At 42.3% G+C, this 17,273-nt stretch overlaps 1 protein-coding gene across 4 annotated transcripts in view; it reads right to left on the bottom strand.

Annotated features, from left to right (window-relative positions):
- Positions 1-16,045, bottom strand: part of LOC146675182 (protein phosphatase 3 catalytic subunit alpha) — a 71,166-nt gene extending 55,121 nt beyond the window's left edge. For 2 of the 4 annotated variants that reach the window (XM_085400292.1, XM_085400293.1), the window contains exon 1: positions 15,757-16,045. In XM_085400292.1, coding sequence (XP_085256418.1) covers positions 15,757-15,817 — 61 coding nt within the window. In that variant the 5' untranslated portion in view covers positions 15,818-16,045. Of the gene's footprint in view, positions 1-10,333; positions 10,656-11,535; positions 11,751-15,756 lie in introns of those variants that run through there. The other 2 variants (XM_085400294.1, XM_085400295.1) reach the window with 2 other exon arrangements.
- Positions 16,046-17,273: the final 1,228 nt, after the last annotated feature.

Below are 17,273 nucleotides of genomic sequence, written 5' to 3'. Positions count from 1 at the left end.
ACACTTTAAAGTGTACCCTATATTTTTCCTATAAATATTTTGAACAACTATTGTGAACATAGGGGGGAATTAATAGAGGATTTTAGAAATTGCTGCTGTTGTGTAGAAGTCACTAAGGGACAATGGGCCAGCGCAGAGGAAAAAAAACTCCATTTAAAACTCGGATTTGCAGGTTTGTGGAGACGTTAACACTTTCTGGCATTTCCTCTGAAAGCCACTCTGACAGGCCCTGAAGAAGACATTCCCTGCTAGCTTTGCTGGCTCAGGCCTGCCCCCTCCTCCTCCTACACAATGCCGTGACACAGGATTAGCTTTCATTAGAGAAGGTGCTGTAATCAGCTTTGGAGCATAGCAGAGACGGAACAATGGAGGAGGCTGAAAGGATCTGGAAGACAGGGCGCTAAGGGTGCATGCTTTGCTCTATGCAAGCTCCGAATGCAACCTGTGGCACAGCCAGATAGAGAAGTAATGCTGTGTGGCATCTATTCACCAGTTTAAAAACAAAAAGTTAACAAATTGAATGCAACATTGCTTCTCTTATGTTTTTAGGGCCTTGACACTGCATGCAAGGTACTCTTCTGCTCTTGAGCACTTCAGAGGCAGCCAACGCCTTTAATTTTTCCTGCTACGTTTAATATTTAATGGGCTTAATTATTCATCTACAGGCAATAAGAGAAAGCTACTAGATATGTTCACATGCTTTAATCTACAAAACACCTAAGGCTGCCTCCATAAAAAGAAAAACTAACAAAGGCAACTCAACACAACTTCATCTAATGATATGTGATTACCCTCAAGGTCTTTCGTGTCTATTCTTTGACATAATGACAAACTACAAGTTCAACCTTTTCTTCAGGCGGTAAAGGCAAAGGTCACGCATCTGAGAAGGGATTAGGTGGACATGTTTATATTCCGGTCTGGACAAAAATCTGGCCCCGTACATCGACAGAACCGCCTTTGTGTCAGTCTCGCGCCACTCTCCACCACGCTGTCAACTGGCGCTTGTATTGGGAAGGACTGACGACATAGGTCTATCGAGAACATGTGTCCCCACTAACCTTGGAGAGCTCTGCGAGCGCGCCGGCAGCCAGTCTACAAAGGGTTCTTGTTGGTGGCTTGTTCTATGAGTGCGCAGTGACAAGCAGACAGGTGGCTGGACAGGATACAGATTCAGTGTTGTCATATAAAATAAAATAAAAAACACGTGCTTGCTACCCCTCTATTCAAAGCACTGTCAACAGTGAAAAAACAAAAATAATCCGCCCCAAAGAAATTCTTAAATATATCAGATGCTTTCCGTGACTGACATTTCTGGATAGCAGGTAATTCCAGTTTGTTTACATGTTTGTTTTTTTAAGAGCCAAACTCTTACCACAACGTCATGCTACTTGGAAATTGTGGTTTGGCTGAAACATGCAAGACACTCCCTGAAAACCTGTACACAAGGTTCAAGCAAAATACTGAACACGTTATCTATAGTGATTTTAATTTAATCCCAATTTATTTTCTAATTACTGCATTCGTGCATTGCAGTTCAGATACATTTTAAAACTTTTTCAAACTGGAAGATGTGTAAGAATAAAATGCATCATGTTAGCTCGACAAGCGACATGATATATTACTATTTACCCAGTCTTAGTTTCTAAATAGAAAGTAAATAAATCACTATTTCACTGCTTGTCGATGTCAGCTGTAGAGATCATTATTGAAGATGTTTTGCCAGACCTTTGTAAAAATTTCTAAACACATATGAACCTTTCGAAGAGAAGTCTGAAAAGTACACATTTGCTACACACATTAAGTCTCGTTAATAGAGTACATTCATGAATTCTTGAAAAATTGGGATCATATTTATATACAACACTGTGACATTTCATCTATCACCTGAGAAAGTTCTGGACGAAGACGCACAACAACATCAAACATCCAACTGCAAATCTATACATATGACACAGTGAAGAATCTAACTGGATACGGTGTTATGTAACGTGAAACAATATGGAGCGCAAATCAATAGCGAAATGCTTTTACGTTCCAGAAACTCCAACTGACTTCAGTGTTTTCTGTACTCATTCACAGCTTGCCTCAGAGATAATATGCCTCAACAGGCGTGATCGCACCTCCCAAGGAGGGCTTGTTGGCAGCCGCAATGTTGGCATTTCTAGAATGCAATTACTAGACACATACAGAGGGGTTGAGGCCAGTCTATATTTGCAACCACACTTGGTAAACGGAGCATACCAGACCTGAGGCTGACCCAAATAAAACAGAGCCTGAGCTGTAGATAATATTCCTCATCATTAATTAACCCCCACCCCCCCACTCTTCTCAGCTGGGGACGCTACCTGTTTGATTTAAAAATGAATACCGCACTGCCAACTATTACAATGATGTGTGGACTGGGGAAAACCCTCCCCGCCACACAAGAATAGCTACATCTCATATGTGAAAAGCATTCCTCCATGCCATGTCAAAATAACTAGGATGGGTCAGAAATGGCAAACAAAATGATTCAACTTAAGTACTGAAAGTATTTATAGCAAAGAAATAATACTGAAAGTATAAAGTACTTATATTATAGCAAGGATTTTTGTGGGATCAAGCATTTGCATCCAAGAGGTCCATGGCAGAGTTTTTATTTCTGGCAGACTGACCGTGGTTTTTCAGGGGACAGGTGGTGAGGCAATGGGATGGCGCAGCCAGCCACCTCCTCCCGCCTCTTGCCAAGTCAACAAGGCCCCTAAGAGTTCCCTTCCTTTGCCATTGCTTCCTTCTCCCCCTTACCCACGCCCACCTCTCAAGCCTATCGCTGTTTCTAGGCCAAAATTGTGTGGGTGTGGTGGGTTCTCCTGCCAGCAGGGGTACCTGACTGCCAAGAAAGAAAAGCAAAAGCAGCACGTGGCTGGACTTGGAGAGAGGATGGGCAACAAAGGAATTACATCTCTAAAGACCAAAGGAATTCTGAGTCAGCAAGAGCAATAACTCCACACTAACCACGCACACGCATCTTGTCTCGCCATTGTTAGCACCCCAGAGGAGCTCTATATATCAGGAGAATCTGTGACGAAGCTCCTGAAGTAGCTGCTGTTATGCAACTCTTCTAGGCTAAAAGTGACTGTAAAGTAAATCATCCTTCCCTGCTGCCAGCCTGACCCCCATATAGCAGAGGAAGCACTTTCAAAACTCACTAAAGGAGTATTATGCTGAAGCACCATCTGTGCAGGCTTTGCTAGCAGCCGTGACATTAAAGGCAGTTAAAGCATCGCATTGAAAAGCCATCCGCCAGCCAGCATCCAATCAAAGATGAGAGCATAAGCAATGGACAGCGCCTTTATAAGACTCCGAGCACTGCTGGGTTGTGTGGATCAAACAGCAGTGTGCGGCCTGGGTCATGCCCCTGATCCCTCTGGGATAAACAGGGCTGCTCCAAGGTTCATGTGTTCTTGAGGATCAGGTCACAGAGTATGTTCAGCTCACTTGACAGCTTGAGTGCCTGAAGGGAGTCTTGACTTTCTTCTATTGCACTTACATTTTCAGATCAGACACAGGAGGGTGGAGGGTCAGTTTTTTCCCCTCTAATTATTAAAAACAGTTTCTGGGTTTCCCCAGAACGGATCACGCTGCACTGTAAATGCTGAATAACGTCCATGTTTACATAAAGAAAGAGGAAAAACGCTGGAGTTAAATTTCAGGTAACCATTTCCTCCTCGAAAGACAAACAAGGACAAAACGCACTGTCACATACCCTGGGCAGGGTGTTTACGTTATCTGCTGCTCTAACACACTATATTTACTTTCATCAAAAGCAAACAGGCTTTATAGAGACATCCCATGCAGGGCTCCAGCCCAGTACTGTGGGACTGCATAAAACTGTACTGTGTTCGCACCATCTGTTGGGCTAAAATGAAGCCTCTGGCCCTCTTAACTGCTGGCTGCAAAACAGAAAGTACTCGACTTATGTTTAATTCAGCTTAAAACTATTGTCTTACATCCCTGCTGTCATGGAGTGTTTGAAATAAAATAATAACCATGAATTATGAGCAGTGGAGGCTAAATGCTAAATTGAGTCCACACTTCTAATTACTGCTCAAGTGTCGCTTAAAATTACTTTGAGATACACAATCTGCTGGATGACCAGCTGATTTGTACCTCGATTTGGCCGTCCCCTAGGCTTACCACATTCCTCCCGAGGGATCGGATTACGTTCTATACAGGGAGACGGGCCTGGAGCGTGGGTCTGCCACAGTTGAGCAGCAGCCTGAGCAAGCAAGTGCGCAAAAGGGAATGAAAGGAAATGCTGAATGAAATACAGATGGTGGCCTAGAAAAAAAAACACTGCAGTCATAGCTGAAAGCAGGAATGGATGAAGTGCAGCTAAATAGAGGAAAAAGACAGTAATATAAAATATACTGCTGGAATACAAGGCAGAGACAAAAATAAGTGAGCAGGTAAAACAAGAAAATAATCGGTCTTGTACAGTATGTCTGACATACAAACTGTGAAACTGTCGAGCCTCGGCAGCAAAGCTGTCAAAGACATCGTACTCCTTAGTATTCTTGAGACTGTGTGACATGAATGTGGACATACCCAAACCTGCAGCGCAGCAGTAACTGTGCACCACTTAGCTGCTGTGTCACTCTGCAACCTTACCAGTTTATGTGGGGGCAGGCTAGTATGAAAGGCTTGCATGATATACAAAAGCAATAAATAGGCTGCCAAGAGCATGACAGCAAGGGAGCATATGTGTGTAGGACTGGGGTGCGACAACGGTATTAATTACCAACAAAAGATCACATCTTTGGCTCGGGAGTTCACATGGAGTGAAGATTAGCTGAAACAACACGTCTCCCACAGTTTCATGATTCAGTTTTCACTAAATTTAATACACACACACACACACACACACACACACACACACACACACACACACACACACATGCAGGCACGAGACACACACAAAAATGAGTGGAATGAGAGGTTCCTCCTCCATCCTCGCATCTGACGCTTTTCAGAGTCGTCACTACACGATCCTGAGAACACACAGGCACACGTATGAACACGCACAACGGTGACAGCTGACTAGTGCATCAGCAGCAGTTTGCTGAAAATCTCCCTGCATGCAAATCAATAAAGCAAAAATGGAACTGCTCCTGAGTGGCAAGCCCAAAAGAATATATATATTTATACCCTGAGTGCAACAGGGAATAGGATGCACAAGTGATTGGTCACTGTAATGTATGGCACTCTGGTGGTGTTTGGACAGGCACATAATCAGTCGGAGCCATGGGACACACTAACCTCGCCGCAATCTGGCTAGCCGAGGCATATTGTGAGTTCAGACTAATGGGATATCAGTTTGCCCTATGATTGGACTCGATTTGACGTGGCAACAGCCGAGGCCAAATTCTGCCTTGAGTTACTGCCAAAGCTAAGGTCTATCATGGAACTTAGAACAAGATACTTGCAATTACGTGGAGAGTAATCCCAGAGGAAATTTACTGGAGCTTTTCGAATTGTCTCTGGGGCCTAATTCAAAAGACAAAACAGCAAAGGCAGGGGAACATTATGTGTGTATATATATGCCACCTCTAGAGCTGGCCTAACCCCAAGCCCCTCCCTCACCAGCAGAGACACATCACAGTCACGACTCTGGCTTCGGTCAGCCTCTGCAATGTTTTGAGTGAGTGGGCCAGCCAGTGGTCCTCCTCCTGCTCCACTCTCCACGTGGGAGGAAGTGAGTGGCCTGAAATCATCAGCTCTTGGGCAAACTTAATGCCTCTTTGTCCTTTTTTGAGCACAAAAAAAAAACAAAAAAAAAAACCACAGCTTGGCAGTAAAACTGGAAAAACAAACAAAAAAAAATGTTTCACAGGTTTGAAACATTTGCAGGTGAAAACTTTAAGTAATATCCTGAAGGCTGTATTGATAAAGCATTTCAGCCAAAATCATCATATCCCATTAGACAAATGCCAGTCTCACCAGACAACTTCCTCTCAGGTCAACTATAGAACACGGCAACAAGCAACGACAGATTTTTTTTTTCCAGAGGTAATCCAAGATAAGCACACGCCAAATTCACCAGCACATGGAATAAGAGGGTTAATTTTCAGCCAGGTGGTCTATAATTAACGCGTGTGAATGAGGGTAAATAAACCTTGGGGCCTCGACTCACCTCCAGCTGTATTTGTATAGCTGGAGTTTCTCTCTTGTCCACAAGCTGGGTACTTTAACTAGTAAGCTGATAACACCTGGAAGAACAAGGGGGGAAAAAGGTGCACCAGGATCTAACGCACCAAGATCCACCATGAACCTACACAGTACAGCCACGTAGCATGCAATGTGCTTAAACACCCATCCGTAATTGCTGGTCTTCTCAATGAATATAATTTTTGCAAAGCAAAAATGTGCAGAAAACGTGCAGAACCCAGGAATAGCTTTGACTTTTCTCAGCAAAGAGTGAAAATGAATTGTTTTCTTTGTTTAAATTCCTTAAAACGAAATCGCATTATCCAACACTCAGGCAGAAACATAAATAAATATTTCAGTGTGTGTGTGTTCTTGCTACAGCCTTACTGAAGTATATACATAAAATCTGATGATGATTAATTAAAGACGGAGTTTCTCGTCGTGTAAAAGAAATCTCGAGCGCTCGCTGAAATAAAAGGATTAATAAGAAGGTAAGGGAGGATGGTGAGTCCACTTGGATTCTTTCATTAATTTAGCCAGACAACTGGAAACTGCTACACACGGTATTTAATACGAGAGCCACAGATACTTTACTCTCCTGGTTCATAGCTATGGGTCCTGGCCTGGAAAATGTCAAACTGCATTTTTAAGGCCTGAAACTCATCACTGGCCACAAACCACCGGGGCAACATGTCTAAATCCTGATGCCATGTTGGCTGATACTGCTCCCGGTGCTTCAGTAACGTGCCAAACCAGACCGCTGCCAAAACAAACACTACAGTGGAATGCTACACCCAGAAGGCAACGAGGAATTCTGCGTAAAATCCTGCTCTGCTACGACAGCATGATCAAAACACAATGAGAAAACAGGGAAATTAACAGGAAGCAACGGTTCTTCTCAGTCTTCCTGTGAAATTCGTCCCTTTTCACGGTGTCGAGCGGAAAAAAAAAAAAAGGCAAACTAGAGCCATCGTATCAGACTTCCTCATAGCTGAGGTTTACCTTTCCTCGATAAGTCATAATGATGGATAAAATATATGAGTTTTACATCTGCTGAGTTTATTGTGTGCTCCCTGGTGCAAACTCCAATGTGCTGGAAATGAAAAGAAAACAGCATATCCATCTCATCTTCAACAGGTCACATTTGCATCAGCCTCAGTATGTATACGTGTGTGGGTGTCAACCAGTGCAGATGCTACTATGATAACAGCGAGATGCAATTGCAAACAGGCATTAGCCATGAAACACTGTGTACCCTTCCCGTGTCATTCCCCTCCTGTGCATGCGCTGAGCTGATGAGCGGGCATAAAAGTTACAACATCCCTTTTAGGGGTGGGTTTTTATAATCGATTCATCGATTAAAATCGATTCTGGCTTGGATAACGTAAAATCGATTCATTAAAATCCTGAATCGATTTTTTAATATAAATTTATTTTGTCCGAAATGCCAGAATCTCTGGTGACATCTCACAAAATTTCAAGAACCACCAAACAGTAAATGAGAGCAGGTACACGGATTCTGCACATAGACTTAAACACACAGCGCGACCCGCGGATCAGAATCAGTTAGATGTCGCCTTTCTCACAGTCGGGGCTGAAAGCCGACAGCTCGCTGATCCGGGTCCGCGCTTTGTGTTCACGCCCTTTATGCGCTGATTCTAAAGCTGTTAGTTTGATCTCTCTCCAAACAATATTGACCGAACCAGCAGCAAAAGAAGATCCAAACGCTTCACATAAACATCGTCATGAATTCACTCTTTTACTGTTTTGCTTCCATTGCGATGCGCAGCTCTCTCTCTCTCCCTCCCTCCCTCCCCCCCGCCCTCTCTCTCTCGAACAGTTTCCCTTTCTTCATTATTCGCTTGCTTGTTACGCACAAGTCTACTGTTGTTTACAGCGCTGTCAGCCGCTGTTTTTTTCCCTTTTACATTCTTCCGAAAAGAAAACCTCATTTCTGCTGTTCAATACTGAACAAATTGAAACTTTTTAAAATTATTCAAAATGCAAAATGCTTAGCCGTGTGTCTAATAAAACCGCTGTAACGTCAGAGGCAATGTTCATTAATTAATGGTTTTCTTTCGTTTTTGATGTACTGCAGAATATTTTTATAAAATCCCAGGCCAGGAAAATCACCTTCATGTTTTTCTGTGTTTTATCTTCAGCTACTTTGACACAAAGGCATCTGCTGTGATGCTCACACCTTGGATAAAGTCTTGCGAGTGTCAGCTTCCTTTTTATAGATACAAAAATATGTAAATGTTCTGATCTGAATTATACTTCTGACTGTCAAAATTTCCCAGATTTAAATCGAATCGAATCGAATTAAATCGAATCGTGGATCGAATCGATTTGGGACCTTGTGAATCGGAATTGAATCGATTCTAGAAATCAGTGACGATACCCAGCCCTAATCCCTTTCCCCTGTGGATGGCTTTCTCCGCTTACTAATCTACCATTTACAGGCAACCAGCAGATGGCTTTACTCATTCTGCTCGTATTTAAATACAAACAACTGCCTGGCCCAGCACAGGAGAGTGTGCGACTGTGTTTGCATCTGTCACACAGCACCATGCAGGGGCTTGACCTAATCCAGGAAGTCGAGTCTCCCATTTAGCATGCAGGTATGTTTTCACCACAAGGAAACTCCTCTGCTAAATAGCATGGCATGAAAACTGAGGCCAAAATACTGTGTGCGTCTACACGCGGGATATTTGTCCTAGATAAACACATTACTGCAGAGAAATTGTATTTGGGCTCACAAAACATTACTCAGGGTAGTGAAAACTGTCTCATGCACAGAGCAGTTAAAGGTGGCCACGTGTGCACGTACATGCAGGTTCAAATATATTAAGAGACTGCGATTCTTTGTGCAGAGAATAAAGCTGGAGGTGTTAACATTTATCTGTAACTGATACATTCATTCACTTATGCAGATTCAATTGCATTCACGCTGCAAAAGAAAATAGACTGTTCTGACTTTAGCAAACTCACATATGAAATAGATCAAACTGTTGGCAATTCTCAAACTGCTTTTGTATTGTCCCATTCCTTAAATTAATAAAAATAATGAACTTGATCAGCTGCTTCTCCCATGAGTCTCTCAATACTGAACTCCAACCTACAACGTCCTGGCCTGCAGTCCTTGTTCTGCAGCCTCTGTGAGTTTGGCATGAAATGGCAGGTCAGGCATTTGTCATCAGAAAACTGAAGAAATATATAGACGTAGCTACTGTGATGTCACCCACTGGTTTCTGAAGTCCCATTTTGAAGCTGTTACCACCTTGCTTTTTTGAAACCAGATGTGAGACGAGAGCGGGCGAACCTGAGAGCAAAAATGCACTCTTGTGATGGACAATGCTCCTTTTTCAAACGTAGAATGACCAAAATTCACAAAATGAACTTTAGGTTTTATTCAGTTTGACCCGTAATGTGTGACTGAGCCCTTAAAGTTATCAGGAAAGTGTCTACTGAGGTCAAGCATGAGGGCTGTTTTCCCATAAACCTCCACAGGACCTGAAGTTTTGCTGCAGCCGCAGCCATCGCCTCCTGCTGGTTATTAAAAAGAGACAGGCTGTCTTCACTTTTCACACCCACATCTTCAACCAGAATTTATATTATCTATCGTTTTCCTTTAGCAGGATCTGGTTGGAGTGGTCATCCGATGGGCTGCAGCTTGTTTCCACAGCAGAACAAAAACTAACGTTGCCACGACGATTTGAATTATTATAGGACGTGACCACAAGATAAGCCTCTCACTGAAGAAGCAGCTGAATGATATCTAAGACCACCAAAAGAGTAAAGTGGCTGGCGAGGCAGGCTGCAGGAATAATACAAGGCAGCTGGTTAGCAGATTTTCAAAATAGAGAATGCGGCGATTATCCAAAAGTAATCCAAATTCATCGTTCTCACACACACATCGTGCTCAAATAACTTGCCGAATACAGATGGGTGGCCATTAATTTATCTAAGAGGCACATCCGAGGTGAAGTTTATGAGTGGGAAACAGCTCAACATAGTTACATGGAATTAATTATACTTCAGTCTTTAGTGTTTCACAAACCCCCGAGCAATTACTTCATAGCCGAAATACAGACTCACTTGTTTTCCCAGCATAAGTTTGTCAAATGGAGTCATAATTTTAACTTACCAAACTGTTACTGACAAAATGCAAGAAAAAAAAAAAAAAGCACAAAATTACTCCAGGATCAAGTCAAATAACGATTTAGCAGCTTGCTGATTGAACCGAGTGTTGTTCAGCCAATGACGCACGCTCTTTGACAAAACTTTTTCCCCAATTTTTGCTAAACATAAGCTACCAAACAACTGCACACAGATGTTTTTTTTTAATGTAAATTCTACCAAAATCTGCTTTCTCAATTAACTTTATGTGTCCAGTGTTGCAGCTAACGTGCATGCCTGTATACACGAGTGTGCACACGCGGATGCACAACTCCTATAAAAATTTAGTGTCTTCCTAGGCTGTCCATGCTCAGCCCTCCAAGTAGGAGTCAAAGTGAGAAAGCAGATTTACTGCTCTACTAGCCTCTAATATAACCCAGCCACCCGACTGCTCCCAGTTCACTGGGTTAGCTTCTCCTCCCCCACACTCATTGTACTGGGAGCGCAGCCTGTAGTTACATGTGTTGCAGACACTATATTGATTGATTTGTGACTGTTCTGCAACCAACTCTAGAGAGGGATCCAATGACACATAACTCCTGCCTCTGCTGCAAATGGCTTTTGTTAGCCACTGTAGCTCACAGCAGCAGCAACAACATGTGTCGGTGTGTACATGCCATGAAATGGGAAAAAACTGAGGATTTGTTTATGTAGAGGTTGATTTTTTTTTAACCCCAAAAAACAATAAAACAGTGTTATAGTCACTGGGTCACAGATGCTACTCTGGGTATTTTACATTTTTTACATTTGGTGATTAAAAGGCACCTTATGAAGAAAGCAGCTACATTAAAAAGCCAAAGTAAAACAGCTTCCATCAACGTATAAGCTACAGAACTGCTGCTTATGAATGTGTACTGGTTAGACAAGTGTATCAACAGCACAAGTTCAAAGGATTGAAAATCCCCAAAATCTACTCGCAGGCTTAGCAACAACCTGAAAATGCAAAGGTAGGTAAACACTTTTTCCCCTCGAAAACCAACATCCATTTGTTCACACGAATTAGCAAGAGCAGCAGCTAATGCATGGAGTCAGATTACAACCTCTGAGCAGAGCTGCCTTTATCCCCCTATATGGAGCTTAATCTGTCCAAATCCGCTACTTTGCTGTGCCCCAAATCCACAACAGAGCCTAATTCCTCTTTAATCTAATGAGCAGTAAAGGTGCACTTACTCTGGTTTGGAATACCGCAGACCGTATATCTTACTGTTGTACCACAACAGAGATAGCTCAGGTCTTCCCTTTCAGGCCATGATGCAATGCATTGTTATCAGAACCATCAAATCTCAAAAAGAAAGAAAAAAAGGAAACCTCACAGGAGATCAGACAAGCACATACATGGCAGGCACCAATAGCTAGTTCGGTTATCTTGCTGCAGCTATGGGAGACATTTCAGGGTTGAGCTGAGTAAGTGGACTGCTGTCAGAAGATTCAAAAGGTGGAGGAGGTGGCCCACCCTCCCTCAGGCTCCTAACCCCAGACTTCTTCGCATGCGAAGGAGGTATGTCAAGGAATTGGAAAGTGGCGGCCCTGATGACTTATGAAACCTAGGAAAGTGACCTACTAACTTTTTTCTCAAGAGTTCAAAAGCAGAAAGCAAAAACTAAATCTTGCAAACTCATTGTCTGGAATAACTCGGGAAAGCTGGCACTGAAACGCAATGCAAGACAGCAGCTGGAGCCTCCCAAACTCCTTTTTGATCGTGCACAGTTAATATATTTTTTTAGATCAAGATGATATTTCCTTCCCAAGATAATTAAACTAGACTTGGTATGAAATTGACAATTTGACATTTAAGTGCCTGCTCTGGAGCATCGGCTCAAGCAACCCACGGGTCAGCTGTCTGACCAATCGCAGCCTTAGATTAACTGCTGCTCTCACACACTCACACGCGCACACAGGAGCAGCTACAATCTGTTTGCTGTCTCATGAGATGAAGAAATACAGACACTCACTGCAACTCTCCTTAAAAAAAAATTACTTGATCACAGAAATGTTGATTAATTACTCACAAACCTACTAACCCAACATTATGTTTAAGCTCCCAGAGAGTGTTTTTTGTATCCCACTACACTTAAGTGAAATAAAAATAATGGCCAAAAGTGCCCCTCTTCTTCTTTTAACGCTTTCAAACGGGTTCTTTCTATTCATTAGTAGCAGCACAACTTAACAGAGTGTAATGTATTTGTCTCATCACAACACATCTCTGCAACTCCAATTTAATTAAGACAATTTGATGCCATCTTTATTGCTTTGTCTCCGTCTCACAAAGCAACAAATCTACGTCCTTACTCCCTCTGAATAAAAATGACTGCTCGCAAGATGAAGAAATTATGTGCCAAACCAAAGTACGAGTGGAAGGTAACACAAACGTCACCGAAAAAAAAATTAAAAATCCCAGTTGAAATTTTAACATTACAAATTACAGACAGAGCAGACTGGCACAGGTTTAAAATTATAAACAACCTCGATGGTTATAAATCACCTGACTTTCTCACAGCAATCCTATTCCCATGCAAACAAACCTGATGACAAGGTTTATGAATTGTAATGAGGAAATATTACTCAGAATGACAACACCTCAAGGAAAATTACTCACGACTGGTAATTTTATAGCTCTGCAATACACAGCGCTTGTACTCGATTAGAAAGAAACACTGTGATGGCACACAGGTCGCTTTATGAGCACGATGCGGCGGGTCTGTGTGCAGGTGAACGCACGTAAGGCGAGGATCAAGTCTGTGGCATTACTTAATGTTCTGTTCTATAAATGACTCGGCTTTCCAGCTGGGATCAGTGGCTGGCATCGTGCCGCTGTCACCACCGCCGTCTCTCCAGCCCACGCATGTCTGAGCATGGGGGCCTCTTCTCAAAAGTCAAATGTCAGATGTTATCCATCCCCAACTCGCAGAGAAGCACCCAGCGCACCGCTGGGGGCTCGGAGGCCCAGTTTCTCGGTCGCTGATGGAAAAACACTATTAGTGCGCTTGCTTTACTTTGGCGTGCTGAGGTTGTCACGACTGCACCATGACAACCATATTACCAACTTTTTATGTGACATTGCTACATCTTTGCTTTATACAGTGCTGGACAAAACTCAGCAATATCAGTATGTAAACAGGGTTTTCAAAATAAAAGACTACATGACTCATTAGTTGATAATGAAAAAGCTTTGCTGTTAATTGTAGCAAAATAAAACAAAAAAATCATGACCACGAATTCTAATAATCAGGATTACCATAAGAGGATAATCCTTATTTAAACTCCACTTAATTAACCGAGCATTAAAAAAATGGTCATCCAGTGATGATCCACCAAGCATTATATACAATATTAAAAAAAACAGCTACAAACACAGTCAAGTCTGTTGAAATATATACTGGAAATTGCTCACGTGTTTATTCCTGCAAGTGATGAAAGCACAAGAAAAATTAAGCAACTTCTCTCGCCTTAGCTGATTAAACTCAATTACTATGCAGCGCTGGCTTTCAGGAGCATTATGATAATGCATTTTGAAAACAGGTGGATGCAAAGCACTTATGATAAGTTGGACTGACACCTTGTAGCACGGCAAGCTAGGCAGCTGAAAACAAATTACTTCACACCTATAGCCTGCAGTTATTTTGGAGGTGCTTTGTACACAGCTAGCGCCTGTGTTGTCATAATACTGATGCATTACCAAAACACTGAGTCCTCGAAACTTGATGAATGAAAAATGAGCAAAATTACTTTGTTGAGCTTGACACAAGGTTTAAAAGTGAGCTGGCCTCCGAGATTAACTGACAGGGCCCTCTAACGTTTAATTGATACATTTCAACCCGATTAATATCCACAGAGCCGAGCATGAAGATCTGGCATCTCCTCTGCATGACAGAGGAAGATGTAGCTTCAGATCCATGCAACAAGACCGGTCACCCAGTGATATTGTTGTCTCTTTAAAACTTATGCTTGTCCCATATATTTTTCATTAGCCTTCAAGTTGGTGGAGACTGTAGGGGTATGATCTCTTGAAATATTCATTACAAAAAGCACCCAAGACATGCAGTGACTCTTAACACTCAACCCCTTATTTTTTTGGAGCAAAATGTAGCTACAAAAAAATGGCTGCAGATATATTTGTGAAACGTTTTCTTCTGTTTCAAGTGTCAAGTCCTAAGTCCGAGATTGCAACACGGGAGAGCTGTATTCCTTACTGAGTTGAGCAACCAGGTGCACAACCTCGTCTTTTAACACAGAGTCAACAATCCCAGACCGATTCATTCCAACTTTCTTGCATAAATCTTGACGTTTAATGCTCTGAGATGATCCAATCATTTCAATCGACTGAACTCAACCAGCTAAACTTGAATAAAAATCACTCAACAGTCCCCTTGTGTGTGTGTGTGCGCACACTGTGATCCCTGCACATCCCTGTAGGGCTGGAGCTGCAGAGGATTTTTGGGGGGTTGTAACTAGTGCCAGCAAGCAGGAGTAAACACATTCTGTCATCTCACTTGTGTGGAAAAGCTTTTGTCTTCCAACAAGAGAAAGGAGGAGGGGGGTATTTTTCACTTTGAAGTGCCCACATGCTAACACAGAAATAGGCTTGAATGCTGCAACTTAAGTGTGCTGCCTTTAAGTACACATGAGACGTCAAGTGACACGAAACTGGGCAGGCTGCATTGCTCCTATTTCGAGGGAAGGCTGCCTCGATTATGATCTTTATTGCATTCTTATGGTAGACTGCAAAGGTGGAATGTCAGACGTGTAAACACAGAGTGCAGGAAGAACCACCGTGTGTGACACGAACAAAGCACACGATGAACACCCCCAAATGTGAGATTACAAAATAGACGACATCAAGCAGTATTATGCAATGGAGAGAGGGGAGAGAGAGAGAGAGAGAAGAGGAGCCTTGGTATAACTGTTTGACGATGCATGCAAAATGAGGGAAAATCGCCCTTGGGGTTGAATGCAACGGTTGTGCAACATCTGTATGCATACTGTAAACCTGTGCACTATATATGAATCGAAACGCTCATGCATCTGTCACACCGCTGGTAGCATGCTATTCACTAATAATAGGGGGGGGGAAAAAACAGCAAAAAAAACCCCGAGTATTTACAGACGAGCGGCTGTACCGCGTCTAACGCCTCGCGCACAGACTGTGACACATTTCATGCTAAATTCTTGCTCTGGTCTACAAACTGGAGTTACCCTGACTTCCTAGTTTACTGCTGCTGTCATAGCTCGGCTAACACCCTTCTTCCTCCCTAGCCAGCAAACAATTTTTTTTCGACTACATTTGCCGCCCGCTGTTGCTGCGACCGTGAATTCTTCAAGTCTGCTTGTGCTGGTCAGACCCAGAGCTGTGGTAGCGTCTCGTTTCAATATGACACGAAAAGCAACACTTACATTTCACCACCCTGTCCGTCGTAGATAACTTCGGTTCATCATTCGGCTTGTTTTCGGACATTTCCAGTGTGATATAAAATTAAGATAGGGCAGAAATTAGACTTAAAACGGTCCCTGCGTTGCTCTGGCCGAACAACTCGTGAGTCTATCCGAGGAAAGAGACCGCAGTGATCTCACTCGGTCCTATCAGCGGCCAAAAATACTTGCAACAGGGTTACAATTTCACTGCTGGTGCTGTAGGAGCAGCTCTGTCTGATTTACTGTTACTCTGTATCAAGTTGTCTCAACGCAGTCTGCACTCAAACGTGCTGACTCGCAAGACCCGCCTCGTGGTGACAGCGGCTTCGCCCATTGGTCGAGAGTGACAGTTTGCCTATGCCCGTACATCCACTTTCATCAAAGGGCTGTTTCTGTGTCAGTCTGGTATTAATAACTGGTATGGATGAATATGAATGTATACACTGGTTAAAGTGCACAAATAAACAGTCCCTAACGATTTAAATTTTAAAAAAAGATAAAAACTGAAACATTCTGTCAACATATTGAAAAGATTGGTGAAACAGCTGGAAATTAGCTCTCAAAAGATTTACACCTGTTTAGCTAGCTTTAAAAATATATTAACAAGTCATTTACACACAAAACAAAACAAAGCAGATTTGAATAATAGTTAAAAAAAAGTCTCATTGCATGTTGTGACGTAAGTAAAAATTCAGAAGTAAAATATGAGATTATATTATGAGATTATAGCAAAATATTCTCACAGTAACTGAGAAGTAAAGGATTCCTTAATGCTTATATATAAGAGGTCCCCCTGACCTTTCTACATCAGATTCTCCATGTGCATCCTCTTGCAACAACCCTGGGACAATAAATCAATATTTGCAAAGATAGCATGTGACAAAGTGAAGACAAAGAATTCACCTTTGACCCTTAAAGTGAAAGGTTCTCATGACTTTGTTATGCTCCAGGGTAATGTGGTTGCCAGGTTTGGGTATACATGTTCCCCAGAGGGAACGATCAAAGGAAATCAATATAAAACTGCTCCTATTGATCATTTTAATCATATGAAGAATCTGTTTTATTCTGATGTCAGTAACCCCTCATACAGGTTATGAGGGGCAGTCTTCACAGCGACTGGATCTCAGCCCAGCTGAACACATACGGGAAAGACCTTTTTATACTGATTTTTCTTTATATTTTTCACCTGTCTGTACTTTGCCCTATCTAACAGACACATTTTCTGAAAATAAATAAATAAATTAATTAAAAGAAAATGATAGGAACATTCATTGTTCCATGAAGGTAAACCTTTGTTTTTAATTTCAACTACTCTATGTCTTTCCCACTGGCACCACCCTCAGGACAGGATCTGCAGCTTCACGTGTTTGTACACAGTGAGTCATTGATCTGAGGTCAGGTTTAAGGCCATTTTTATTTGACTACATGTTTTTAGGTGCTTGTCGCTTCATTGTCAACTATGTTCAGCTGGGCTTCCTCCAAATGCAGAATAGTTCATA

The sequence above is a fragment of the Rhamphochromis longiceps genome, linkage group LG3, assembly GCF_057381845.1.
Source record: "Rhamphochromis longiceps isolate RC_006_pf linkage group LG3, R_longiceps_female_GT1.1, whole genome shotgun sequence".
NCBI classification, from domain to species: domain Eukaryota; kingdom Metazoa; phylum Chordata; class Actinopteri; order Cichliformes; family Cichlidae; genus Rhamphochromis; species Rhamphochromis longiceps.
The sequence above is the reverse complement of the archived record's forward strand: the minus strand, read 5'-3'. Positions and strand labels throughout refer to the sequence as shown.